The following is a 27517-nucleotide window of genomic DNA, read 5'->3' as shown; positions in this document are numbered from 1 at the left end:
TAACTTTTTTTAGTACAATAGGGAAAGTGTAACCGCACGAATCACCGCAGCTTTGTTATCGGTGGGATAATATCAGTCAGCGATAGGCTTCGAACTCTGGGTCCTTTCGCGCGCGTCTGAACGACTTCAGCATTTCATGTCCACTCCACAACACTGCGACAACTGCGACAATTCCAAGTCATATGTTACGTGCGTACTACGTGGTTTCGTTCAAGAATTTAGCTATCCGCCGTCAAAAGGGAAAAAAAACGAAAGTGATCTTCAGTGTCAAATGTCCATGAATAAACAGGGCAGCTCACACGCCTTTATTCCAAGCTGATACACGAAATAGGGTTTTATGGCCCCAAGATATAGCGTTATTTAGGACAAGAGACTGGTATCAAGCGATGAAATTGTATAAAGCATTTAATATTCAGCAGCGATCGTCCTTGCGTACTGGTACCAGCGCGGCACAAACAACCAGCGCAGTTTCCAGTGCGAACCAGAGAACTGCAGCGAGAACCAGCGCCTGTACAGCACAAACAAATGCGCCTCAGCGTCATGGCAGTGGAACCAGCGTCTCTTCCAGTGTGACCCATCTCCTATCCAGCGTTCTCACTGGTGTCCCAGTGAGTCCCAGCGAGCGCCAGCGTACCCAGTGTGACCCAGTACCAAAGAACGCGCTGGTTTCACACTGGAAGGCGCTGGTTTTTGCAATAGGGTTGGCTCACGTTCTCCGTCTCGGACCCCCACGGACCTCTTTCCCGGGGGACCAAACATGCGAAAGTAGCTGTCCCTGGCATCGCCGTCCTATTCTTGCTTCCCGGCCGACGAAACACACCGCTTGACGGTCACTTCGACGGTCAGCTTGACGGCGAAGTTGCGCGCGTCGAAGACGAGGCCGTCTCCTCGCGCCATGGCGGCCTCGACACCTTCCAGGACGGAAGTGGGCCTGGACGTCCACTTGAGGGTGCGATCGCCTTTCCTCATCTGCAGCTGGTAGGTGAAGTTCCCGGCCTCCTGCGGCGTGTTCAAGATCAGCACCAGCGCGTGGAGCAGCTTGAAACCGCCGACGTGCTGCATCGCGAGGACGGTGGCGAAGTGCTGCCTGAAGCACGACTGAACCGTCCTCCGCTCGTTGCTCCACGGTATCTGTCCATCTTGGACGACGAACTCCGCCTTCTTGCCTGCGAAGTGCATTTTTTAAGGGACAACTGCAGCGGAATTTCAGAACGGCGTTAATAAAAGAAGCCTGCAGTTTCACACAGCGCGGGTACAGAGCCGGCCGCCGTGCGACGCATTTATGATGTAAGAGTAGACGCGCCGTGAAGAGACTTCCAAAATGAACGTTTTTATACCGAAACTGAGAAAACTTGCAGCGGCATAGATGACGACCGAGACAGCAGGAGCGAGCGCGAGAAACTCACGATGCTGTGCTCTCACGTGACCACTTTCTGCATCGTGACGTCATGGCACATGGGCCCGCCGTGGTCGCTTGGTGGCGCTGCTAAGCACGAGGTCGCGGTATCAGATCCCGGCCACGGCGGGCGCAGTTCGATGGGGTGGAAATGAATGAATGAATGAATGAATGAATGAATGAATGAATGAATGAAACCTGTGAACCGTGGATCGGGTGCACGTTAAAGAACCCCAGGAAGTCGAAATTAATCCGGAGTCCGCCACTACGGCGTGCCCCATAACCATATCGTGGTTTTGGCACGTAAAATCCCCGAAGTTAATTTATGGCTACACCTGCTAGGGCCCACATGCGTAAGAAATTTATAGACACGTAAGATATCATGCGAAAGCGCATGAGTGGTTTTGATAATCGAGCCCGAAGTAAAACGTTTAGTCCGTACATTTTCCTGCAATATATTACCAGAGGAAGCTATGGCGCTACCCTTTGCGGCAGCTTCAATTATGGCGGTTCAGCTGTAGCACGAGAATTATGAATTTGCCTGAACTATGCTGTTTTGGCTTCAAATGTCCTTACGACTTTGCATTTTGACGATTTTCATCAAAATAATGGGTTATAAATGCAAATACTCCCAGTGATTACACATGTGCGCAGAGAAATATAGTCACAACTTCTTCATCAGCGCTGGCTCGTGACACCTAGGTGTCACGAGCCAGCGCTGAGGAAGAAGTGACTGGAAAGCGCGCTCGGCAAGAGGCGGGCGCTGAAGAAGATGAAGTAGAGGCTGAGGACGCCGGATTGAGTTTTTTGTACGCCATCTTGTACAACTGCTAAGTATGGACAGCTGGGCTAGTTGCTTGTGATTAGCATTATGACACATAGTTCAGCGCACAACCGGCGTTCGTGTTGTCTCTCTCTTCTCGTCCGTGTTCAATTGTGCGCTGGAACGATGTTTCATAATGCTTGTACAACTGTCTGTCTCGCCGACGCCGGGTACATCTTCAATTGTCTTTTCGTGACAATATTGGCTCGCGCTGTTTAGAGAGCAATGACTGCTTGGAAATGACGCCTCGAAAATGCCACATGAAGGTCTAAAGCTACAAGTACGAAGACAAAGCCGTGTACCGTACACCTCGCCATGGCAGCCAAACGATCCCCTCGCCTAAGTTCCCTATATCAATTTTAGTGGGAATCGCTGTACTTTCGTCGACTTGCCTCTGACGACGGCTGCCTTTCATATAGCGTAGTTAGTTGGGCGAATATTGGGCGCTCTACCATTTTGCTTTCATCTGTCGCTCATTCACGAGGTCCATATTTGAGCGTATATCGATTTAGCATGACCTTTATGCTCTTTGTCTATTAGCGGAACAATATGACCAGCTCATTTCTCTCTTTTACCTGTTGTATGAAGCATCTACATGGCATACTAGCATTTAATTAGCTATATGTGGTAGTCAAATCGCACACTCGGCAACAGCTCCCTCGGAGTAATAGAAGCCGATCTCGAAGGCCACGCTTTTATGCACTGGAAGCGGCCGAAACACGTCATGGATCTCATGTTTTGAACATCCAGTTGTCCTCCAAATCCTCTTATTGTATTCTAATGTGTTATTACTTGAACACCTCACCTCCGTTTATGAAGAAAAGGAATCTTTTGGCTTGTGCATCACAGAGCATGCAACTTCCAGACTCACCACGGACTATGGGCAAGCTGCAGTGGGCTTCACGGATGTGCGGCATCATATCATTTGAAGCGCCAGTCCACTTGCAGTCCTTCGCCGTGAATAAGCAGGGACAGGGCCTGTTAACGACATGGACGACAAAGAAAGAGAGGAAGCTGAAAACTGTTCGCGCAAAATTGCGATGGAGATGACTTCGGATGGCAAGTTCAGGTGTCTGCTCTCCATGGTGCCACTGACGTTCACGTTATTGCTGCAAAAAACACGCAACGCCGACACGCACAAGCGACACTAACATTTGCTTAAAGAAAGGAGGGCGTCAGGAGGGTGATGCTTTTTGTTCGCGTACGCCCAATACATACACAAAGGGAACGTATAATTATTCTTTGTCTACATCTCGGCAAGTTGGCGTGTCATCGTCGGCTGTCTCGTCGAGTAGAAGCTGTCGCTACTCTAGCCATCATGTTGTCACTGTCGGGAATGCGACCACTTTCCCAAGGTTCCACGTGACTCGGCGCCCGACGCGTGAAGGTGTCTGGCACATACAAAAAAATAATATTAAATAAGTGCGTGGTAAGTGTGTTGAAAATACGTATTACCTCTTTGAGGTTCCGGATCTATGATTAACACTACGTTCACCACATTGCACAGCGTTATTTAGGGGCTTAATTACTCGACAGACTTTCTGCCTCTTCAAGGAGCGGAGTGCAAAACACACACACACAGGCGCGCGCGCGCACGCACGCACACGACCTTAGCTCTCCCATTCCCTCACTATTCTACCATGTGACCGACTTCCCCACACTTCACACGCGTACTTTTTTCCACTTTGGCATTCCTAATGGTGCTAACGCATTAAATAAAAACAAACCCGCCGAAGTCCGGGGTTTGAAATATTTGACCAACGCGGAACAGACGGAGCACAGCAATAAACAAAACTGACCTGTAATCACACGTCTTCTCGTGATGATGCTTCTCAAACAGGATTGGCTGAGCGGTGCAGCCATGATCCGAGTACTTGCACGGGTAGGGAAGCTTGTCAGCCACTTTCTCCATGGCCGACGCTCGGACGCTGCCTGCGCAAGGACAGTGGGCTGTTCTGACGAGAGCAAGGACAGCTCGAACGAATCTTTTACTAAAGATGAAGTTACGGGGTTTTACGTGCCGAAACCACGACCTGATTGTGAGGCACGCCGCAGCGGGACACTCCGGAAATTTGGACCTACTGGGTTTCTTTGACGTGCACCTAAATCTAAGCACACGGGTGTTTTCGCATTTCGCCCCCATCGAAATGCGGCCGCCACGGCTGGGATTCGATCCCGCGACCTCCTGCTTAGCAGACCCACACTGTAGCCACTAAGCAATCACAGCGGGTGAATCTGTGTGAATCCAGAGCCACTCTGGAGCATATATTATGGGAATGCGGAGGTATATACAACAATAACGAGAACGCGGCCTCAAGCAACCGCCTTCGCACGCGCTTGGAAGCCGCGCCACTAAGCCCCGCCTTCGAGGGTTAACTACGGGCCGTCCAGCGGGCCGAGGATGCCGCCAGGACCCACGAACTCCTGGCCGTCACCTAGGCGGGGCCTCTGGCCCTCCCCACCAATTCGCAGGGCACGTAATAAAGTTATTTCCTCCTCTTCCTCGGGCGCGTTATTCCGGCGTCGCATGTCGGCGAGGAATTACGACAGCGCTCACGTTTCTTGAGCTCAGAACATGAGACTAGGTGGAACGGTGGCCACGACAACCTGATTCGATCGTGCGGCCGAGTGTTTGCGAAGCCACATACACGTGCACGTCAGCTGCGACTGGCACAAGCGCGGGACTGCTGCACCAGTGCACCAGACGTCGCAGCGTGCCGCGCTTTCTTCTGGTTCGGTTTCCTCATTTTAGTGTAATTAGCTCGGATCTAATCCGGGATGATGCAAGACTATAGATAAAGAAGTTTTACTTAATCAAGACCTCTCTCTGCCTTCTCACCGCCTTCGCTTTGTAGTATCAACAACGAGTGCGTGGTGCCAGGCGCCGGAAAGTGCCGAGATAATTGCACCCGTACATCATTGGAGTGGAGTGGGTGGGGGTGCTGCTTGCGATTGCAAGGTCACGTTAATGCGGCGAACGCGCTGTGCGTATGTCAGAACACTACAACACTGTGAGTGCAACGAACTGTTTCTACGCTCATGCTGCGCTTGTCACGGATGCCTATGCTTCCTTCACGATGGCGGCGAGAGCCAAGAAGGAAAGGAAAATAACAGCAGAGGGAGCGTGACGTCAGGCGGTCAGGCTGGGCAAGCCGACCACCGCTGACGCCGCCCCTCCCGTCTCTCAGGGGCAGGTTGACTCACGGGAAATAGGCCTTTTAACGCGATAGCGTTAAGGAGCTCGTGTCGCAGAAAAGCCGGTGTCGTCGGCGTCGGTGTCGGCGTCCGCGGCGTTGGCCGTGAGCGATAAATCACGGCAGCCACTTCATAAATAAAAAGCAACTTCCAAGATGGGCTGGGTGGGAATCGAACCAGGGTCTCCGGAGTGTGAGACGGAGACGTTACCACTGAGCCACGAGTTCGATGCTTCAAAGCGGTACAAAAGCGCCTCTAGTGAACGCGGTGTTACCTTAGAAACGAGCTGTTGCTAAGGCTCAGGCGTGCGTCGCTTGCTGAGGCGCACATTTCGTTGTCGCGCCGAACGCTGCGTTGCTCGACGCTCACCGCGTCCGATGCGGGGCGCGTAGTCGCTGCGCCGTAGCCCAATACCCCTTGGCGGGTCGACGGGAACGCTGTCGCGTTCCACTCTTGAAGGCGAAGCTTAAGTGTCCTCCAATTTTTTTTATTGGTTTCCGGACCAAGGAGGGACCCATACAGTTCCCTACTAAAATTACTGCTGGGGCCTCAGGTACCGCTATCGTTCAGCTACTGAGGCAATTGTGGGTATAGCATATAGATTTGGTCCGATATTCGTGCTTGTGGCTCCGGTCGTTGTTGCGTCCTCGCTTATTACGCTTTATGGCCTTAATTGGGTTACATTTCAAAGCGATTCTATACTTTTCAAAATGCAGAAGGCAACAGGACCCTGGAAACGCGAATAGTTATTGCGAATTGTTGTATATACAACGCAATATTTTGTTGCAAGTGAACAATCTGCAAGGTCACGCCGCCGTTGTATGCCATACGGGCGAAGTTTACGTAAATACGGGCAGTATAGCCATCGTTATGGTTACCGCGTGCCGTCACATGCTGGCTGAAGCGCCATGTCTGCAACTGACGATGGCGGTATGACGACAGCATGACGGCACTGGAATTTCGACGACTAAACGACGACAGCTTGACGGCACCGGACTGACTGTGACAGAATGACGAGTGAACAACTGTGACGGCAGGGCAACGAATGTACAACGACAACGAAACGACAGCGACGGCACAACTACAATTGACTAGTGACAACTGTATGACGACGGCATATGACGATGATTATTGGAACGAAAGACGACGGCGCGAGCACAATCGGACGACGAAGATGTAACTGCTACGAAGGCATCGCGGCGACGTTGCGACAACGAAAGTATGACACGACACAATGACTACGATGGCATGACAACGTCGGCGTGACAATCAAGAAAAGGTCGGAACGAAACGAAGGCAATGAAGTGAATAGCACGGAAAAACAATGACAACACGACGACAGTCCGTCTTTACGAACATCACCTTGCATACCGGGCCACCACAGTTCGCACTACATTCCGTGCCGGTGTGCACTGCGCCTCCCGGTACCGGACAGTACTGCAACACACACACACACATTATATATATATATATATATATATATATATATATATATATATATATATATATATATTGCGAGATACTGAACGACCTCGCAGGAGCGTCTACGGCATCAGGCGTTTGGTGTGTTGCGCCACCACGGACCCGAGCACATGAGGGTTGGAGCCTCCCGCCTGTGGCCGTGCGTGGCTTAGCCGGGGCTGGGTAAAGGGTCATCCTGGGGGTTGAGTCGGTGCCGGCTGTTCGGACCTTTAAGGCCCCTCGGCGGAGGCAACACGCCTCTTCAACCTCTGCTTCGCATAGATGGCGCCTCCAGACTGACCGACCCACCTGGAAGAAATCGGCAGTCGCCTTTTCCTCCTCTCCTCTTCAATCTTCTGCTTTCTGTATCGCCTTTTCGTCTTTGCGGTTTTCTTTTCGCTTCTCACTTCCGAATTTCTGGGCGGCTAGGGTTAACCTGATGTAGTTCGCAAGTTTGGGTATCTGATGTTATAGGTTATAGCGGCGAGGCATGGCTAGCGTCTTCAGGTGTTCTTCCAACCTTATAACGTCTCCTTGTTGAGATCGGTGGTGGGTGGTTACCATCGCCGCCGAATTTTCCAAGATTTATATGGCAAGCGATTTTCCTCCCTACCTGATAGCTTCCTGAAGAAGGGGCACACCCATGAAACAACTCAGTTTTTTTAAGCAATCGAAAAAGTCTTCTCCCAAGTACCACATGATACACAGCCAGAACGAAACGAAGACAGTTGGAATGCAGGAAAATATCCTCAGCCCAGGCTACAAAGTAACAAAGGTTGGAAGCGGCGATCTTCTCGCAGTTCGCGACAAACTGTAGAATGACAAATTCTCGAAACTTGTAGCCTTTTGGGACATTACCATTTCAGCGGGCTCACACAGGTCGATAAACACAGTGCGCGGTGTTATTTCGGAAGATGACCTTCTCGAATTCAGTGAAACCGAACTACGGGAAAGATTGCCAGACCACAACGTAGACCAACAACCTACCTGAATCAATCGAAACCGGTTGCTGTAAGCTTAGTGTCAGACCATACATCGCAAATTCACGTTGATGCTTCAAGTGTCAGCGTTTTGGGCATGGGTTGCAAATCGGCGCAAACCGGTGAACTGTACTATACTTGTGCTCGGTGTAGTTCAACTGAACACTTTTCTGACATCTGCGATGCGGCCAAAGTGCGCGCTTGCGTGGGTCTCATCTTAAAAGCGATCTGCGATGTTTGCAGAGAGCGCGTAGTGCCGGTAACTTCGTATGCTCTTTCGACTTTTCGTTTGCGTTGAAGCGAGATATTCTCGCTGATGCTGCCGCGATTCCTCTCTAGCGTTTTGACAGCGACTTTCCGCGGTCATCGAGCGAAATGCGTTCATGTTTACCTGTGCGCGTGGCGCCGTGCTTGTCAATTTAGTTAGTAAGCGAATGTTTACAATTTTATACGGCCGATAAAACTAGTATCCTTACTTCGTATAGCTGTGGATTAATTTGCTGTCGCAATCGACGCTTCGCCTTGCGGGAGAAACTGCGAATTTTTTTTAACTTCAAAACAGTTTTCAGTTTTTATATGAAGTTGACATCTTGGAAATATTTGGCCGGGTCCCGCGTAACGCAGCCTTCGAGGCTGTAGCCGCAGTAACATGAGTTTTTACAACACGTGCCTCCTCCCAGTCCTTTAGCTTCAAGAGCCCTATGGAGGCAGTAGTGCTTACATAGGTTGTGTTATATTGACACGTGTACTTATCTTTATCGGGCGACCACGTTTCGCCGCCTGACAAATGTTATTGCACAGCGCGGGACGCGCCTGCATGTATCCGAAGTTTCTGGAAAGTTATCGATGCTTCTATCCTCTGCCTGTTGTCGCCGAACCTTGTGTCATCTGATTTCATCGCCTGACGCGAATGCTGTAGAACTTTGTGGAAGGCACGCGGGTTCCAACGATTAGTCTGGAACATTCGACGACTGCTGTATAAAAGCCGACGCGTTTGACCCGGTGATGAGATTTTCGACGATCGCCGACCGTGTCCGCCGCTATCTTTGCGCTATAAGTGTAGCCTGTTTTTTGAGGGCACAAGTTCGCCCAATAAAAGTTAGTTGTGTCGTTCACAGTATTGCTGTGTTCTTCGTCACTCTACGTGACTATATCACTTCTTCGTAGCGAAACTTCTATGCTCATAGGTCACATCATGAAACATTGTCATTACTTTGATGCTTATATAGATATACCACTTTACAGTGGCCCGTCTTTAGGCCTCTTTCCAGCCGCATTACATCCACCATTTGCAATTCATATGATCATTTCACACCCAATACATAGACAATCCATTACCACATGTCACGGCGCTCTTCGGCCATAGCTGGCCCTTGCGCCATTAAGCACCGCACATCATCATTAGATACACAGCGATCCAGCTGCAGCCAGGCTGAATACAAAGAGTAAGCAAATACAATTCCGCTTGAAAAAAAAAATAAACGAAAAGAAACGGACGCTGTGCTTAACAGAAATAACATCTTAATCGGCAACTTACTGATCTGCTCCCTGCACAGAGGACACTTGAAGATCTTGATGCGACACGGGAAGCACAGCAGATGACCGCTCATGCATTGGGCGATCGGCGGCTTGACTCGATCGAGGCACACGGGACACTCGAACGCGCTGGCCAACTCCGAAGCCAGGTCAGCCGAGGCCGGCGCCCGTGGTCGCGAAGCCTTTTCGCTCATCGCGCGGGTGCTGAAGGCTGCGTTCTGACGTCACAGAGCGATCCTTGGGAAACCTCCTTCGTACGACACTCGAGGCACGATAAGCTGCAAAAACAGGCAGAGCGAAAAATCAAACGGGCTCCAGGGACTCTCTCTCATCTCGTTAACTAACAGCGGTTCTGCCTAAAACAGTCTTTCGTCAAGGTTTTCCCGCCGTCCGTCCGAGTAACGTTTCACACAGTTCATCGTTATAAGACACAACACTTTGCTGCATCGTACACTACGGACTCCTCACCTCACACAACCGCACAGGAAAGGAATACTTTACGATATCGTCGATTTTGATCATACTAAACATTTCCTGGATTATTATTATTATTATTATTATTAGATTTCAAAACACATACAACGGACAGAGAGGGGCATAGGGTCCGGAATAAGGACAATTAACGCTGGCCATTACTCTTTAGCAAAGACGAAGAGGAACGATAGAAATGAGACATATAATTAAAGCAACATATAATGCGGCAGTAAGAAGAAAAAAACGCAGGTTCATCAGAACATACTTAACCTCAACGAGCTTGCCCATGACCGTGCGCGAGAACTAACGCGCCGCGGCGGCATGGGGGCCTCATGGGGACAGGATGAAATCCAGCAGAACGATCCGCTCCTTACTTTTCACGAGATAACATCTCACTATCGGCTTAGTAGAAGGGCCTATCCTCTTCCTCACCCGAAGTTAAGTTAGACAAGCCTCAGTCAGTTTCTCCAGAATGCTCCAGACGGGCTCATTCCCCTCGCTGGGCTTTCTCAGCAATATCTACACAGACGTCGATTCGAGCTGTCCGGACTGTAATGAGATCTATTGTTCCTTAGCGCACATGCTCTGGCAATGCCCCGCGTTACCTAACGGCCCTCTATCCAGCGAAGCCGACTGGGAAGAGGCACTCCGGAGCCCATCGCTCCAGACACAACTAGAGGCAATCCAGAGGGCCCAAGAAAGGCCGGAACATCACGGTATTCCTGCCCCGACTTGGACGCGGCCAGCGGCTTCCGCGGGTTCCCGATAGGGGCCCCCGCTGAAGCTCCTCATGATCCAATAAAGTTGATTGTCTATCCGTCTGTCTGTCTGTCACACTAATTACGAAAAAAACTTTTTCTATTTGTTTTTTTAGATAGATGTCTTGTCACTGGCAAAGAAAAACGGGAAGCCAAGCGGGAAAAAAACATGACGACACAAGTACACGAGAACTCTCGTTATAACGACATCATCCGAAAAATAAACTGAATTCGTTTTAAACGGTATTTGGTTAAAGCACAGGAGCTCTGAAAGAGCCACAGCAACGGGCAGACAGCACCGGAACAAACGCGGGCACGTGTAGGTGGCTTCCCTGGCTTAGTTTGTTTTTTCTGTTGTTTACAATTGCTTCTACTGGCTGGATGCGGCGGAAGCGATTACCACGAGCCAGAAGAACGTCATAGAAAATTAGTAATCTTGCCCGCTCTGATTGGCTCACATAGCGGCTACGGTGTGTGATTGGGTCGAAACGCGCACGTGGCTGAATTAGAAAACACAGCGTGATTCGACTCAAAGAGGCATATCGAGGCTGTAAAGGACAAAATATTTCTTAATGCACTGCAGCACTGTCTGCATTAACGGGCATACGGGGTTTTGTATTCATTTCTTGCACATTATGTTGCGTAGCAACCGATGAAGAAAAAGAACTATTGTTTAATGTGGTATGCAAACCACGGAGTTTCTCACTATAACACCGTGCAGGCGGACGGGGTCAAAAAAGAAAAAAAAAAAAGAAAAAGCCGCCGCAAGGCCTGATGTTTTCTTGACCAATAATAATATGGCACCGCGCCTTCGTATACAGCGATTTCACTTGACTTCATTGGATCCTGTGTGTTCCAGCAAAAACTACGAATGATTATACTGAACCTTTGAGTGAACACAACGCAGAAGAGATTCACTTATTAACATTTAAATCAAGATCTTTATGGGGCTTGTTGTAAATGCAAAAATTGGATTCAGCCGGAACACGAAACATGTAAGCGCGATACCCACTTGCTACTAAAGGTCCTGTACCCGAAATCACCGTGTACAACACATGAACCAGAGCACATTGATGTCCTGGTTAACATACCTATAGCAGCGCAGAAAAAAAGACTGCCGCTTCGAAAACGATCACTCAAAAACACGATTTATCTGGTAGCGTTGCATTTCTTAAACAAACAACTGCGTATTAAAAAATACATGTTGCTGTCACAATCAGTGAGAAATTCACTTTATATGGAGTTCGTAGCTAGAATGGGTGGTTTGAAGATCTTGCAACTGTTCGGAAAGAATTAAAAAAAAAAGGAATTCATGAGCTTTTCCACTCTTTAAAGGCGGATGACCAGCGAAGCTGTTTAGCACACGACGCAGAGGGGACACATAATTTTGAACAAAGGTACGAACGTATTGTCCTGATCTGCGGTCATCGTGACGGCGGAGGCAGCTGTGGAAGACGACGACGCTCGAGCCGTTGCTGATGATAGCTTTTTGCACAACGGTGTCCGCTGCGGAAGAAGACGAAAATGAACGCGCGAGGACTGGCACTAGCGTGTTAGCGCGGTTGCCCGAGGCGCGCCAACGAAGAAGACGACGACGACGCTCGAGCCATTGCTGATGACAATTTGTGCTCGCAGACGCCACGAAACCCCGGATCTGAGCCACCATACAGCTTCGCTGTAGAAGTACTTCACTGTGACACAGCGCGCGAGACACGCCCTCACATGCTTGCAATGCTGCATCCGCTTGCGAAACCCTGTATAGGTGTGAGGTGGCTTCGCGGGCTCGTTCTCATCTGCACGAGTACAGTAGTTGCAAATCACGCACATAAGGTGCACCCTCAATACGCCGGCGAAGCGCAATTGACTGCAGCAGTTGGCGGTCACTGCGACGCTAAAGAGTGCTCGAAGTGCAAGGATCAGCTCCCATGTCCACAATCTAGAAAGGCTCATCGAAGTCGTCCTTAAGGGGAAGTTTTAGCTCGGGTACTCCTATCTGAATACACGTAAAAGGAGAATTTGTTTTCTCGGCAACCACTGCACCAAATTCGACAAGGTTTGTTGCATTTAAAAGGAAAACTTAAAATATAGTGACTGTTGATTCCGGATTTTCAATTTACGTCGTAAATTTTTCATTAAAGTTTGACAAAAATCGAGATATTGCAGAAAACGAAACTATCAGGTTTACAACTCTAACTCAGCAACGAGAATTGATAATACAATTCCGTGAATTGCATCTAATAGTACATCTAAAGCGGACAGAATTGATATGTTACACATGAATCTCAAGAAATTTCGTAATATGGAAATATATCTTTTGCAGAACCCTTGTAAACAACGTAACAAATTCACGTAAGATATAAAATGATGTATCCAATTTGTCCGCTTTCAATGATCTAATGGATCCCGTTTACAGAACCGAGATACCTTTTTTATGCAGAGCTATGAATCTGTAAACCTTGTGCTTCTATACATTTCAAACTTTCGAATTTTTGAAAATCTTTTTAACAAAATTCAGGACCCAAATAGAAATTCCGCGACCAACAGTCACTACAATTGAACTTTGTCCCTCAAATGCAACAAATTTCATTAAAATCGGTCCAGGGGTTATATCAGAAAAACGTTTTTGCGTTTTTACATGTATTTCAGTAGGCCGCGTCGGAGTTGGGCCCGAGCTAAAGCTTCCTCTTAAGAGGAAGCTTTAGCTCGGGTGCTCGTATCTAAATACACGTAAAAGGAGAATTCGTTTTTCTCGGCAACCACTGTACCAAATTTGACATGGTTTGTTGCATTTAAAAGAAAAGCTTAAAATCTAGTGACTGTTGGCTTTGAATCTTCGATTTAGATTGTCAAATTTTTTATAAAGATTGGCGAAAATCGGAAATTTTCAGAAAACGAAACTGTCACGTTTACAACTCTAAGTCAGCAAGCAAAAATATCACAACTATGTGAATTGCACCTTATAGTACGTCTAAAGCGGACAAATTGATACGTTACACATGAATCTAAAAAAATGAGTAATATGGAAATACAGCATTTGCAGAACCTTTGTACGCAACGTAACAAATTACCTAAAATATAAATTGACGTATTGAATTTGTCCGCTTTCAATGATCTAATGTGTGCTGTTTACAGCACCATGATATCTGTTTTTGATGCAGAGCTATTAATTTATAAACTTCGTGCTTCTATTTTTTTTCGAACTTGCAAAATTTTGAATATCTTTTTAGCAACATTCAGAACATGGATAGAAATTCCGCTACCAGCAGTCACTAGAATTTAGCTTTCTCTCTCAAATACAAGAAATTTCATTAAAATCGGTCCGACGCGTCCTATTCAAATACATGCAAAACGCAAAAACGTTTTTCTGAGAACCCCTGGACCTATTTTAATGAAATGTGTTGCATTTGAAAGAGAAAGTTAAATTCTAGTGATTGTTGGAAGCGGAATTTCGATTTAGGGCCTGAATTTCATGAAAAGGTTTTTCAAAAATTCTAAATGTTGAAAAAGCAGAAGCACGAAGTTTACAAATTCATAGCTCTTCATCAAGAACAGATATCGCGGTTCTGTAAACGGCATCCATTAGACCATTGAAAGCGGACAAACTTGATATGTCAATTTATATCTTACGTGAATTCATTACGATGTGTACCAGGGTTCTGCAAAAGCTGTTTTTCCACATTACTAGATTTTTTTTATATTTGTGTGACATCAAATTTGTCCGCTCTAGATGTGCTAACAGATACAATTCACAAAAATCCGATATCGTTTTTTTTTTGGTGAGTTAAGGAGTTGTAAACTTGAGTTTCGTTTTCTGAAAATGTGCGATTTTTGCCAATTTTTTATAAAAATTGATGACCTAAATCGAAAATTCGAAACCAACTGTCAATAGACATTAAGTTTTTCTTTTAAATGCAACAAACCCCGCAAAATTTGGTGCAGTGGCTGCCGAGAAAGACGAATTCTCCTTTTACATGTATTTAGACAGGAGCACCCGAGCTAAAGCTTCCTCTTTCAGGTGGCGAGCATACACTATGAGGTTATGTTACTGAAATTGAGGGAATTTACCCCGATCAGCTATAGGGCCACTCTAGATGCGGGCTGTGCTTCACAGTCAATTCCGAAACTAAGAACAGTCAATTCCGAAACTAAGAACACTCACCGACACCCGTCGCTCCGAGCCGTCGCCGATACGAACGGTATTCGCCGATACAGTTGTCAGAAGAGACCGCTGCTCGCTACTGCTCGCAGCGCTACGACGAGGCAACTGCAAGGCTAACCCCACCAGTAGCCTACAACTATTCGCACTTTCCAGCGACTATAGGGGGCGCGGAGAACGTTTCAATATGGCGGGGATAGAGGTGATGGAGCCGACACGAAAGCGTGCGCGTCTCCAGGTGCAGGCGGCTCACGGGCCTCTAGTATCTCTAAGCGCGATCCTTGACCTTGCAAAGGAAACGCAGAGATGTGTTGTAGAAGGAGAGGCTGCGTTTAACGCTGGCCATATAATATGCTGCGGTATACGAGCGACGACAAGCGCGGCTGTCGAGGTCGAGTCACTATGCCTGCAGACAAGCGCCGTGAGAGGCCCCCCGCATACTATAAAAGTTCAAGTCTGCAATGAAACCGGCGCCGTAAAGGTCAGTATTTCACCTTACGTTTTTTTTAAAGATATACGTGATGTACGAGAATTGACACCAAGCAGTTAATTGGTGGCGCTCGGATGTAAACAAAGCGCAGTACCCCTCATGCCGCTGCATAAAATAAACGTTGTGTGCATTGATGACGTTATGTGCATTCATGGCTCCCTGCAATGGCTTATTTGTGGAATGCTTGTTAAAAATGCCAGGTAACACGGAAACATTTCAGTAGTGCCGATTTAGAAGCTATGAGCGAGACAATGAGGTGTGCCAGCGCGCCCCGTTTCCAGCATGATTAGCGTTTTCGCGTGCTGTACGGCGATTTCGCCAAAGTGCAACGCGTTAAATGCAATTATTTTTTTACTTACTTCTCGGGCTTAAACGCGCAATTTCGTCGTTCTAGTGTCATAAAAGCACCAATGTGTTGTTTTCGGCTTCCAGAATTCAATGTGCATGTGGGAGCCTACGCATTTGCCCTGTAAATAATTAGCGCGGTTTTAAGGTCGTTTGCGTGCTTAACATTGGTTTGATTGTTTTCAGGGAGAATGCACGTGCAAGGCCGGTCTCTCTGGTCAATGCAAACATTTGTTTGCCGCTTTGATATATTTGAACAGGTAAAACTTTGTACATCATGTGTTTATTTATTTTCATTAGTTGGCTTGCCTGTAATGTGCATCAAGTGACAGTGAATATGTTTACCTTATGTCGAACTAAGAGCCACATTGTAAAAGGCGAACATAGAAGTCAGTGGCAATGATGCCTTTTCAATGCCATCTGGGGCTTGTTGTTGCACTAGGAACCGAGTTTCAAGAACATGCACACAGCAATCAATTGAGTATGTGTTGCTTCAGTCACTTCAGGTGGGCACAGGCTGTATTAATAACCACAGAATGCCCAGAAATGTTTTAAACGTTCTGGGCTTTTTTATTTGTTTACTGTAGGATTTTGATTCCGAATCTGCTGTAAAATATTGTTGATGTAACTTACTAACACGGAAACAAAGGATGAAACAAGATGGAACCAATGTACACAAGCGCTAACTCAAAACTGAAATGGTTCCCGCCTGTCTCATTTTTTTTCCGCACTACCAAGTTGCATCATAGAATTCCAACTAGCCCCATCGCGACACTGTTAGGAAACATTTTCTTGAATCATATGAAAGATGCAGAAAAAAGCCAATACACAGAGTATTTCAGCAAGGTATGTTTATTTTGATGTACAGGACAAGTGCCACTTCCCTGGATTCATTGTCATGCACGGATGTGCAACAACAGTGGGGACGTGCCAGTGGCGCCAGCATCTACAAACCAAGGCCAATTAGTTTGTTTTGCCACGTCGAGCAGCTTCAACCAATAAGTGTCCCTGAAGATGTTCAAGCCCTGATTAGGAAAGAACTTATCGATGCAGTACCAAATTCTGCACTGGCAAAACACAAAACTCGTGCAAGAAAGTCAATCCCTTTCACTAGCAATTTGAACATAGTCCGCGCCATCGACGCAATTTTCACACAAGGTTGCTACTTGAGAGAGCACACAAAATTTTCATTTTTTGAATCGGTGCTAGATGGTGAAAAAACAGTACTGAAAAGGTTTACTCTTGAACATCTCAATGAAAATGAAAAGAGTTTCTATCTTCAAAATGTGTGCCTCTCCTATGCCAAAGCTAGGGAAGTATGCCGCGAGACAACTGATCAGTCATCCACTCTGTGGCACAGCGAAAGAAAAAAAAGAATTACTGGAAGCATCTGCAGAGAACTCTACACGTTTGAAGAAAGAGGTACACGCAGTTGGGAAGCAAAGCTGGACAGGCTGTACTGCAGGGAGCCTTTCAAGGGAAATGAAGCCACAATGTATGGAAAAGACAACGAGCCTCTTGCACTTGAAGAGTACGAGAAGACTCATAACGAAAGCGTGAGCAAGCTGGGACTCGTCGTCATTCCAGATGTTCCTTGGCTTGGCTACAGCCCGGATGGAATAAGTGAGCAGAGGGGAACGAACATCTTGCTGGAAGTGAAGTGTCCTGTTCTAGGCAAACACTCTAGCATACAAGACCTTGTAAATGCTAAGAAGCTGGCATTTATTGTGTGTGATGGAGAAAATTATGCATTGAGACGTGCTCACAAGTATTATTCCCAGGTTCAACTGGGCATGCTCCTCCTTAACATGAATCTGTGTCATTTTATAGTATATTCGAAAGTTGAGAGCCTTGTCATTCATGTGCCGAGAGACACCGAGCATATTCAGGCACTTGTAGACAGGCTGCAGTATGTCTACTTCAAAAGGGTACTACCTAAGCTTGTGCAGATTAGCAAGGCTTGAAAGTATGTTGGTGTTCATAGGTTTTTTTCGTTGTTGATCACTTCCATTCAGTGGGAGGGGGGATACTTAGAAGAAAAGCTATTCAGTACTTTGTAATATTTACGAATTGCAATATATTAAAAAATTAAATTATGGGGTTTTACGTGTCAAAACCACTTTCTGATTACGAGGCACGCCGTAGTGGAGGACTCCGGAAATTTCAACCACCTGGGGTTCTTTAACGTGCACGAAAATCTAAGTACACGGGTGCTTTCGCATTTCGCTTCCATCGAAATGCGGCCGCCGTGAATTGCAATATATGTAGCAGCAATTAAGCAATTGTTAATTATATTTACTGTTCAATGTCTGCTAAGGAAAGTATAGCAAATTGTGAGAACTGAAATGGCAAGAGTTTTTGAAGCATCGAAGAAGCAAAATGAGGAGTTCAAGTTTGGTTCTAGGTTTTGCAGCATATACATAAATGGCCAGCTGCAAATTTTTCTTGTATTCTGTCATTTAGTGCTTTTGGATGTCTAGTCATGGAGTTTCATTTTTTACTCTACAACCTGTGATGTTTTCTCTGCAAATGACACCTTTACAAGTGTCTACAGTGCACATGTTGCAAAAAAGAGAAGAAAGCTGTTGATCCTTTTTTAAAGCAACTATTTATTTTGCATTCTTCGAAAAGCTAGTCACACAGCAGCTCATAATTCCTGAAGAGCTTGTTTGCAGTCACTCTAAAGTACTTGAGCGAATACAAGTAGTTTTTTACTTGAAAATTAGTGCTTCTGTGTTTATAACTGGTCCTTTGTACCTGATATACTTGGCTGCTTTTTTTTTACTTGTCAGTACACGTATCACACCTATAAACATACCACAATAAACATTCCTCCTGTAAATGTGTGTCTGCGTTTTGCTATGTGATATTCAATATTTACTATTTGTTAGAAAATGTTGATATTCGCCCTCCTCTCAACTTTCATATGTCTCTTAACTGAATGTGTACACATCACTTCCATTTGTATAGGTTGTCTGCAAATAAATGTATGCCACATGCGAGGCTCTCACATGCTCGTATATTTGCCACCTGCTCTCGGTTCACATTCTTCACGTCTTTGTGGTTGCAATGCCCACAAGTTCACAGCTGTACTTAGTCACACATTGCAATGTACACGACAAAGTGATGAAAAAATAAAAAAAAATAACCATCACGCCTATTTGACCCAACAGCGCATACTATAGACAGTATGTATAATTGAACAGCTGATGATGTCGCACAAATTAAGTGGAAAATACACCAAAAGAGATTGTTCTGTTAAAGTAACATTAACATTCGCCAGTTTGTGTTCCGTTAACCATAGCAATATGTGTCTGATCAACACTGATAGGTTAGTGAGGGCTAGGATTCACCTCAATTTGAACAGGGAAAGATTAAAATTGGTCAAGAAGAAACAAGCCAATCTAGATGCAGTAAGGGTAAAAGCAGACCAATTCAGGCTGGTAGTTGCAAACAAATATGCAGCCTTAGAACAGAGATGAAGATGACATAGAGCTAATGAATGAAACCGTTACGAGGATGGCTTCAGAGGCAGCAATTGAAGTGGGAGGCAAGGCACCAAGGCAACCAGTAGGCAAGCTCTCCCAAGTAACAAAGGACCTAATAAAGAAGCGACAAAGAATGAAAGTGTCCAACTCAAGAGATAAGATAGAATTTGCGAAACTGTCAAAGCTGATCAACAAGGCGAAAATAAGTGATTCGAAATTATAACGCGATAAAGACTGAAAAAAGCCGTAAAAGATGGACGCAGCATGAAATCGGTGAAGGAAGCTTGGCGTAGGTCAAACCAAGATGTATGCACTAAAAGATAAGCAGGGTGATGGCACCAGCAATCTCGAAGTTATAGTAAAAGCAGCAAAAGAATACAAATGGGTTGGAGCACATGCCAGATCCTGGCTGGAAGCTTACCATTATCATTAAAAAGAAAGGTATACAATCAGCGCATTCTACCGGTGCTAACATATGGGCAGAAACGTGAAGACTGACAAAGAAGCTTGCGAACAAGTTGAGGAACGCGCAAAGAGCGATGGAACGAAGAATGTTAGGCATATAGTTAAGAGACAGGAAGATAGTGGTGTGGATCAGAGAGCAAACAAAGATACCGAATATACTTATTGACATTATTAGAAAAATTTGAGCTGGGCACATCATGTAATGCGTAGGTTAGAAAACCGGTAGACCATTAGGGTTGCAGAATGGGTGAGAAGAGAAAGGAAGCGCAGTCGAGCACGGGAGAAGTATAGCTGGGGTGATGAAATTAAGAAATTCGCAGGCACTAGTTGAAATCGGCTGGCACAGGACAGGGATAATTGGAAAGTCGCAGGGATAGACCTTCGTCCTGCAGTGGACATAAAATAGGATTGCAATGATGAGGATGAATTGTGTCAGCTTTGCAAGCGTGCTTACTGAAATTTATCATCAGCCAGTATTGGTGCGCACAAGTTAGTTAGCCCACACGCAACTGTGAACAGCTCATTGATATAAGGCAGCATTTCCCAGGACAGAGTTGAGTTGAAGAGCTTAAATATTTTAACTCGTTGTATTGCTCGTTCTACATGAACCCGTGCCCTAGCAATATCAGCTGTCCTAAGGGCATCATTGCGGTCAAACTGGCAGTCCTTTTTAGCAAAAGGTGGCCGAATTACGCCAATTGCACGGGCAGTGCACAAGTCATCAATGAAAAAACCCCTATCGACCATAATGTCATCTGTGAATGACTCGAACTTCTCCAGTATTGCACACTCAGCTGTAATGGCTTTGTCTGAGGCTCGTCCACCAAATGCTTCACTGATGAATGTTATTGTGCCAGCTGGACTTACACATATGAGAAATTTTACAGTGTAAGTCGACTTGTATTGTGAATATGTCAGTAGCTGACATTTCACACAGCGAGATCTTTCAACTGGGATTTCTGTGCAATCTACAACACCTCGCACTCTCGGATACTGTTTAAAGTGCGAAAGCATATTGTTTAAAATTTCCTCCTTTGAAGGCCACTCAATGGCAGCTTTCAGCACTGCAGCAACAAGAGGCAGTGTGTGCACAAAATATCTGTGTATGGACGAAATGCTGCATTGAAAAAGTACACTGAGACAGGAAAATGACATAGCCTGTTTCAGAACTATGAACACCAAAATAACTCTGTCCCTCACAGAAGCTTCCATCCTATTTGCCGCCTCATACTTCTCTACGAGTGAAACAATCTTGTTTAGAAGTGCATGAGAAGGTACGCCAGTCAAAGTGTTTAGGTGAGCATCAGAAAGAAGCACGTCCGAAATCCTAAATTTTTGTATGAAGTCCAGTGAGTTCACTTGAACGGATTTGTTTAGCTCAGGTGTGTGGCCCAGCTCTTGAAGTTCAACAAGTGCCCTTGCAGCGTCTCGTTCTGTAACGCAAGAAAAAATTTAGAGCGAAATTGGTACAGTTTTAAGCAAAAAGTTACCTGCTGTTGTTCGTGAGCAAGAGCTTGAAAGGGGGGGAAGCCAATCCTGCACAGGTGGGTCTGCAATACAATGATGGTGAACTAAATCCTTCATAAAACCATGTGAAGTGTCCTACAACACGGTGTATTCAGTCCTACGGCAAAATAAAACAAGATGCATTGCACTGGCTTGCCTTTGCTCTAAAATTCAAGAGCAGAGAGAGAAAGTATCAGATGCGAAAGGCGGGGAGGTTGGCAGGGAGGTTACCTGGAAGGTAAACATCCACTTTGCTAACCTGGTGCACAGGTGAAAGGGTAAGGGGGGTGCCGAAATATTACAAAGAAAAGCACAAAAAGTGAGAAAGATCATAGAAAAAAACACATTCACACACACAGAACACTATTGCATCAGAGTCACTCCAGTAGGTTACTTGCCTAAGGTGACATTAGAAAACCCTTAGTCTCTTAATAGTAGAACGTGTATTTATCTAGGTGCCCAAAATCTTTCGGCGATACCACTCTCGATATATTGCCCTTTGCAGTTGCACAACCGGACTCGCCTTGTTTGGTGAAACGGCAAACTTAAACATGTGGTAACGCCTATGCATCATCAAAACTTGGGTGCGAGGGTCGGAAAAAAAATTCTCACCATTGTATTCACTTTCTTCCAAATTATCAGGAAGCTCGCATGCGCAATCTTCATTAATGACGACTTCAGATACGTCGTCCTGTTGGCCCTCGTTTCCTGCAACATTGTTAGGTCAATAGAAGAGATGCTTTAAGACCAAGCAAAACAAATACAAGATCACAAACGCTTGCGCAGTACCTCCGATCGGTACACAACTTTCACTACAGCCAAAAAAAGTAGCGAACGCCTTGCACATTGACCGCCTGTTTGATTTTCACACAGAACGACTAAGAACAGAAGCAGAATACGTTCGCTAGTGTGAAATGCTCACTACGCAGCGTCAGGCACCGTCGAGGAATATTTACCGAAACAGCGCGAGTGCAGGCAGAACATTTAATAAACGGTGACACTTGCGTACTTAAACTTACCTTGAGAATCTGTGGGGGGCTTTCTTCGGGGAACCCTAGGCCTCACACTTGCTTCGTGGGAGCGCATAGGGATCTTTTGCGAAGGCACGGCGTTTCTTTTCAGCCGCTTTCGTAAGGGCTTAAACCCGTCTTTAAGGCAAAATTTCACAATCAGCTCACCACAAGAATAAAATGAAATCATTGAGAGCATCGCAACAGTCAATTACTCACCAAGGTGGCCCCAAAAGAAGTCGTCTTTGTTAAAATGATCGCTACATACGACCATTTCTTCGCTCACTTGCTTCCCGATGCGGAGCTTGATCGCCCACAACTTCCTCCGTTTTTTTTTCTTTTGGCAAGTGGTGCAGGCTCACTTTTCCGGAAATTGCACGATTTGTGCATTGCGGCACACTGCACATGCGGTTGCTCTTCGCTCGTCGACTGTTTTCTTCCATAACGAAGAGCACAAGTACGCCAACGCAGCTGCAGAAACCGCGTGAGCGAGAAATCCATCACCCCCTCCCGGCTTCCGAAAAGATCCGCGCGGCGGCGCTAGCGTTTCTGGAAAGCGCGAATACTCAATTCAACTCAACCTGGCTTGAAGTCTCGCCTAACGTGAGCGCTCGTCCTTTGCTCCCCGTGACGTCAGAGCGAGGAAGTTTCTTAACGCCTTCCGTTCTCTACGCCTGTGGAGTTGGCAAAGCTCTGCCGCGGTACTCCTATCAAACAAACCGGATCGAAGAAGTAAATGTGTGAGCCAAGACGTATAGGCGCGCCGCCGCCGACGCCGGTGTTTCTTGTCGGCGAGGTCGGTGCACCATTAAAAAAAAAAATGATTCCCTTTTTCAGTCCATCCAGCCTCGTTTGAGATTTTCTGTTGTCGCGCGTAATTCTTTTGCCCGTCTCGAGTCATGTCAAGCAGGGGAGCAATGAAGCAACACAATACAAACAAAAGTAACCCTTGCTCTCCCCGCGTCTGCGCATGCGTGTCGTCACAAGTCAGCGCAACGCGGGATTCCGGAACTTCTTTTCCAAAACCGTGATACGGTAATATGGCGCAACGAGAGGAAACAGCGGCCTCGATCGACACGTCCGAATCGCGGCTTGGGGGTCGTGGGCTCTCTATAGTTGCGGGTATAGTCGGCGATGTGTCCGATAGCGGCATCAACGCGAGAGATGAAACTTGTAACAAGATAGAAATTTCTGGCTCCGATGTGTTTAAGGTGTCGGTTGGAAGGTTACGCATTATTCAGGCCGTTGTATTCGACGCAGTTTTTCTACCTTCCTACATGTAAACAATAATATGCTTACATGCCTACATCATGGTGCTGTTTCTTTGTAGCGTTCATATATAAAAGATTGAATGCAAGTGACACCGATGGCTGCAATGAACTATAAAACAGTTTCGACGTGCACGTTAAAAGAGAACTATTCAACAAAATAATTGTGCATCCGAGCAATGCCTGCCATTTCTACTAATCCACACCTTGTTCACTCAGCCTGGTGACGACGAGTTAACAAATTGAGCAAATTTGTTCTCTACAGCATCATAAGATAGTTGAAGAAAAAAAAAAAAAGACTCATCTGCTTCAGAAAAAAGGTATTTTGATTCTTTTTTCTTCAGGGAAATAAATGCGTTATAAGAAAAGTTGCATAACCAAAGGGTGAATAATATTCAGAACAAGTGATTTCACTTATTGTCCAGTCGGTAATGTGCGTTATGACATCTGCTGATTGCTTGACAGCTTAAGAGGAAGCTTTAGCTCGGGTGCTCCTATCTAAATACATGTAAAAGCAGAATTCGTTTTTCTCAGCAACCACTGCACCAAATTTGACGAAATTTGTTGCATTTAAAAGAAAAACCTAAAATCTAGTGACTGTTGGTTTCGAATTTTCGATTTAGGTCGTCAATGTTTTATTAAAAATTGGCAAAAATCAAAAATTTTCAGAAGACGAAACTATCAAGTTTACAACTCTGTAACTCAGCAACAAAAATTGATAATACAATTCCGTGAACTGCATCTAATAGTACATCTAAAGCGGACAAAATTTATACGTTACACATGAATGTCAAAAAATATGGTAAAATGGAAATATAGGTTTTGAAGAACCCAATGTAAACAACGTAACAAATTCACGTAAGATATAAAATGACATATCGAATTTCTCCGCTTTCAATGATCTGATGGATCTCGTTTACAGAACCGCGATATCTGCTCTTGATGCAGAGTTATGAATTTGTAAACTTCGTGCTTCTATTTTTTTCAAACTTTCGAATTTTTGAAAATCTTTAACAAAATTCAGGACCTAAATAGAAATTCCGCGACCAACAGTCACTAGAATTTCACTTGCCCTCTCAAATGCAACAAATTTCATTAAAATCGGTCCGGGGGTTATCTCAGAAAAACGTTTTTGCGTTTTTACATGTGTTTGAATAGGCCGCGTCGGAGTTGGGCCCGAGCTAAAGCTTCCTCTTAAGGGCTGAACCCCGCAAAAGTTGGTCGCAGAGGAGGTCTGTTTTGTTTTACGTAAAGCACATTGCGTAAACACAATCTTATTCAAAACAAGTGGAAGCAAGGTTAGCATATCTATAGAGTCACGTGCATCTTTGCAGGCTCAGTATTTCTAGCAGAATTCACTGACTCTTTGCCCACTGGAAAAATATCTCATTTAAACCGAGGCATAGCAAAAAAGAAAACAATTACAACTACGACGCAAGAGCAAGACTCTGCATATTTATGGAGAAAGGAATACACAAACACACTCAACATAGGCGCCTTTAGAAATATGCCCATTTTATATATATATATATATATATATATATATATATATATATATATATATATATATATATATATATATATATATATATATTGGCTCGTCGAACCAATATATATATATATATATGTGACGTAGCGTGACGTAGCGCTGAGCCGCCACTGTATATTGGTTCGACGAGCCAATATATATATATATATATATATATATATATATATATATATATATATATATATATATATATATATATATATATATATATTGGCTCGTCGAACCAATATACAGTGGCGGCTCAGCGCTACGTCACGCTACGTCACATTGAAGCTTTGCGAAACGGCCCTTTCTGCAACGCTCCGCATTCGATATTCCTTCAGCCAATCAAGTAGCCGACATGACGGCTACCTTGAACAGCCACCACATGTTCGAGAGAGAGAAAGAGACAACTTCATGTAGTCGCCTGCAGAACGACACCATGACTAAATGGCGCCGCGACGCGGGCCCTGACGTCTTATCAGCGGGTGGTCTCTACTCAACTCCAGCGCGTGTTACTCCCGCGGTCGGTCGCCCTGAGGGGCAACGTTCCGTCGGTTTCGCTCGGCCTTTGTCTTTCAAGAGCCGCCGAGACCTGCTGGACGGCCCAGGTTTGACTTTCGTGGTCGTAGCATTCCGCCGCAGCCGCGAGTCGCGGCGGAATCGTTGTACTTGTCGAAGCCTCATTGGGGAACTTGGTGCAATCCCATAGGATGTGCGTCAGGGTGGCCCTCTCCCGCTGGCACACGCGGCACACATCACTCACATATAATTGTGGGTGGGTAAAGAACCAGTTTGCAATTGTCTGAACAGCACCGCCTCCGCTAGGCTCAGCCCCGGGTGCGGGGGTGGGAAAGTCCTTCGAGCCAGGCGGTGGAACTGTGTAAGTTCTTTGAACGTCGTCATGCGGTCCTTTGCACTACACCACGTTGGACGGTCGGTTGCAGCGGCGCGGTTGGTTAGCGCTCGCGCCACTGCGTGTGCAGTCTCGTTGTGGTTATCGTGCTTCTCGGACGCATCGTTGCCCGCCTGCGCCGGGAACCACTTACAGCTGCATTGCACGGACTTCTGCGCGCTATACACATGCCGTGCAGGATCTTCCAGCGCCAACATCGCCTAGTAGAAGAAAAAGTGCGATTCGAAAAAGCCTACAACGCTACGTCACGTTTCGTCCTTGCACTTTGCAAAACTCCCGCTTTCCGGCACAGGTGTCAAAGTACGTGCGTGGACTGCCACTCAGTCAAAATGGCGGCCGTGCTGCCACCTTCCGTGTCGAGAATAGAGCTACAAGCTGGAAACACTGTTCATACGCTGCACGTATGAGAGTACTGCAGTCGCGTTGCCCCTAAGTGGTGCAAACGAGCATCCCAGGTTACTTTTAACGCGTGGCATCATATATAGTGTGCCCCAGCTAACGTTAGCCAAGTTGGCCAACGAAAAAAAAGTTACCAGGGTGCAAGTTACCATATGTTAAGTCATACGTTAATTGTTCGGTCGCCACACCTCTGACGACCGAGCACCATATTTATTTATTTTATAGTCTGGCTAACGTTAGGCTGGGACATGGTATGGCGAGCCAGTCGAGAAACTCCCTGCGAGGTTATAGGGAACAGCCCAATACAGGGCGAGAGTGCGCAGTTTAAGCCCACTGCGTGCGCGGTTGATTGCTGCTATCCGGAGTGCAGTGGCAAACGACCCATCTTCCGCGATAACAAACAGCCGCGCCGACGCAATACACTTGACAAGCCCGTCCGGTTTCGCCATGTGTAGAAAGGAGGCGTTAAATCTAGGCCAGAAATTTCTAAGCCTATACATTAAAAGGGGGATAGCAAGCAGAATGGGACAACCATGGTAAACACTAGCCCATTGAGAACGGAAAGTGGCTAAAGGGGACCCAAGGCGAGATGCTGCGCTACTTGTGCGTTAATTGCGTATGCACATGCAGCCTACGCTGCGTATTAAGGCGTCGGTTACGCCGCGCCAGGCGCCGTGAAAATTAAGCCGAGCCACCTTGAACGGTAACTGTCGAAGATATATGCGCAGCATTATATGGCGGTCGGCGCGGCGAGTGTTTGGCCATATTTTTTAAGCTTTTTGAGTTCGCTGAAAAGCCCCGTAACAGGGAATAACCATTCTTTGTTCCATGCAGATCTCTCAGAACTCTCCCCCACCTTACGAAATAGTGATTGTCATTGCTGCTTAATACTACTATACTGCTACGGCCGCATGCTGCTGCCACTAACCATCACCACCGCGGCACTTTGAGGTCTCGTGAGAAGTCCCGAACTTCGTTCGTGACCACAATAAGGAACACTAAAGGGCGCCATGACATATGCCGCACCTATTAATGCATGCATACAGCCCTTCAACCTTATACTATTCGTTTCGTGGAACAGACGCGGCACTGTGGCGAAGAGCTGTGCGCTTACCTCGTGCCGTGGAACGAGTCCGCCCGCGGAAAGAACTGGCAAGGGCAGCGCCGTCGAGCCCGTTCAGCCGGCAGTCAATTCAACCAGACGGTCCTGTCAAAAACTCGACGCGGTCGGCGCCACAACCAAATAAGCCACAGCAGCCATGGGCCGCAAGCGTGCGCAGAGGAAACGTGCGCAGCGGAAATTTTCCAGCAGCCTTTGGTGGC

At 46.2% G+C, this 27517-nt stretch overlaps 2 protein-coding genes across 4 annotated transcripts; both read right to left on the bottom strand.

The window, feature by feature from the left end:
- LOC142560188 (E3 ubiquitin-protein ligase Siah2-like) lies at positions 1-27517 on the bottom strand. 3 transcript variants are annotated; one of them, XM_075672098.1, is made up of 6 exons: positions 14783-14918; positions 12029-12129; positions 9393-9669; positions 4019-4151; positions 3091-3197; positions 1-1166 (listed from the first exon to the last, which is right to left on the bottom strand). In XM_075672098.1, the coding sequence occupies exons 3-6, from the start codon at positions 9583-9585 to the stop codon at positions 790-792; spliced, it is 810 nt and encodes a 269-aa protein (XP_075528213.1). In that variant the 5' UTR covers positions 9586-9669; positions 12029-12129; positions 14783-14918; the 3' UTR covers positions 1-789. The 3 variants fall into 3 exon arrangements, with proteins under 3 accessions (XP_075528213.1, XP_075528214.1, XP_075528212.1); XM_075672099.1 differs by lacking the exons at positions 12029-12129; positions 14783-14918 and adding an exon at positions 27309-27517; XM_075672097.1 differs by lacking the exon at positions 12029-12129.
- On the bottom strand, positions 18548-22212 carry LOC142559950 (uncharacterized). The gene is made up of 5 exons (XM_075671652.1): positions 22093-22212; positions 21686-21781; positions 21058-21117; positions 20885-21000; positions 18548-18589 (listed from the first exon to the last, which is right to left on the bottom strand). Exons 1-5 carry the CDS (start codon positions 22157-22159, stop codon positions 18548-18550), a joined length of 381 nt encoding a protein of 126 aa, XP_075527767.1. The 5' UTR covers positions 22160-22212.

The sequence above is a fragment of the Dermacentor variabilis genome, chromosome 10 (assembly GCF_050947875.1).
Source record: "Dermacentor variabilis isolate Ectoservices chromosome 10, ASM5094787v1, whole genome shotgun sequence".
NCBI lineage: Eukaryota > Metazoa > Arthropoda > Arachnida > Ixodida > Ixodidae > Dermacentor > Dermacentor variabilis.
Note: the sequence above shows the minus strand (reverse complement) of the source record. Positions and strands in the feature narration are given on the sequence as shown.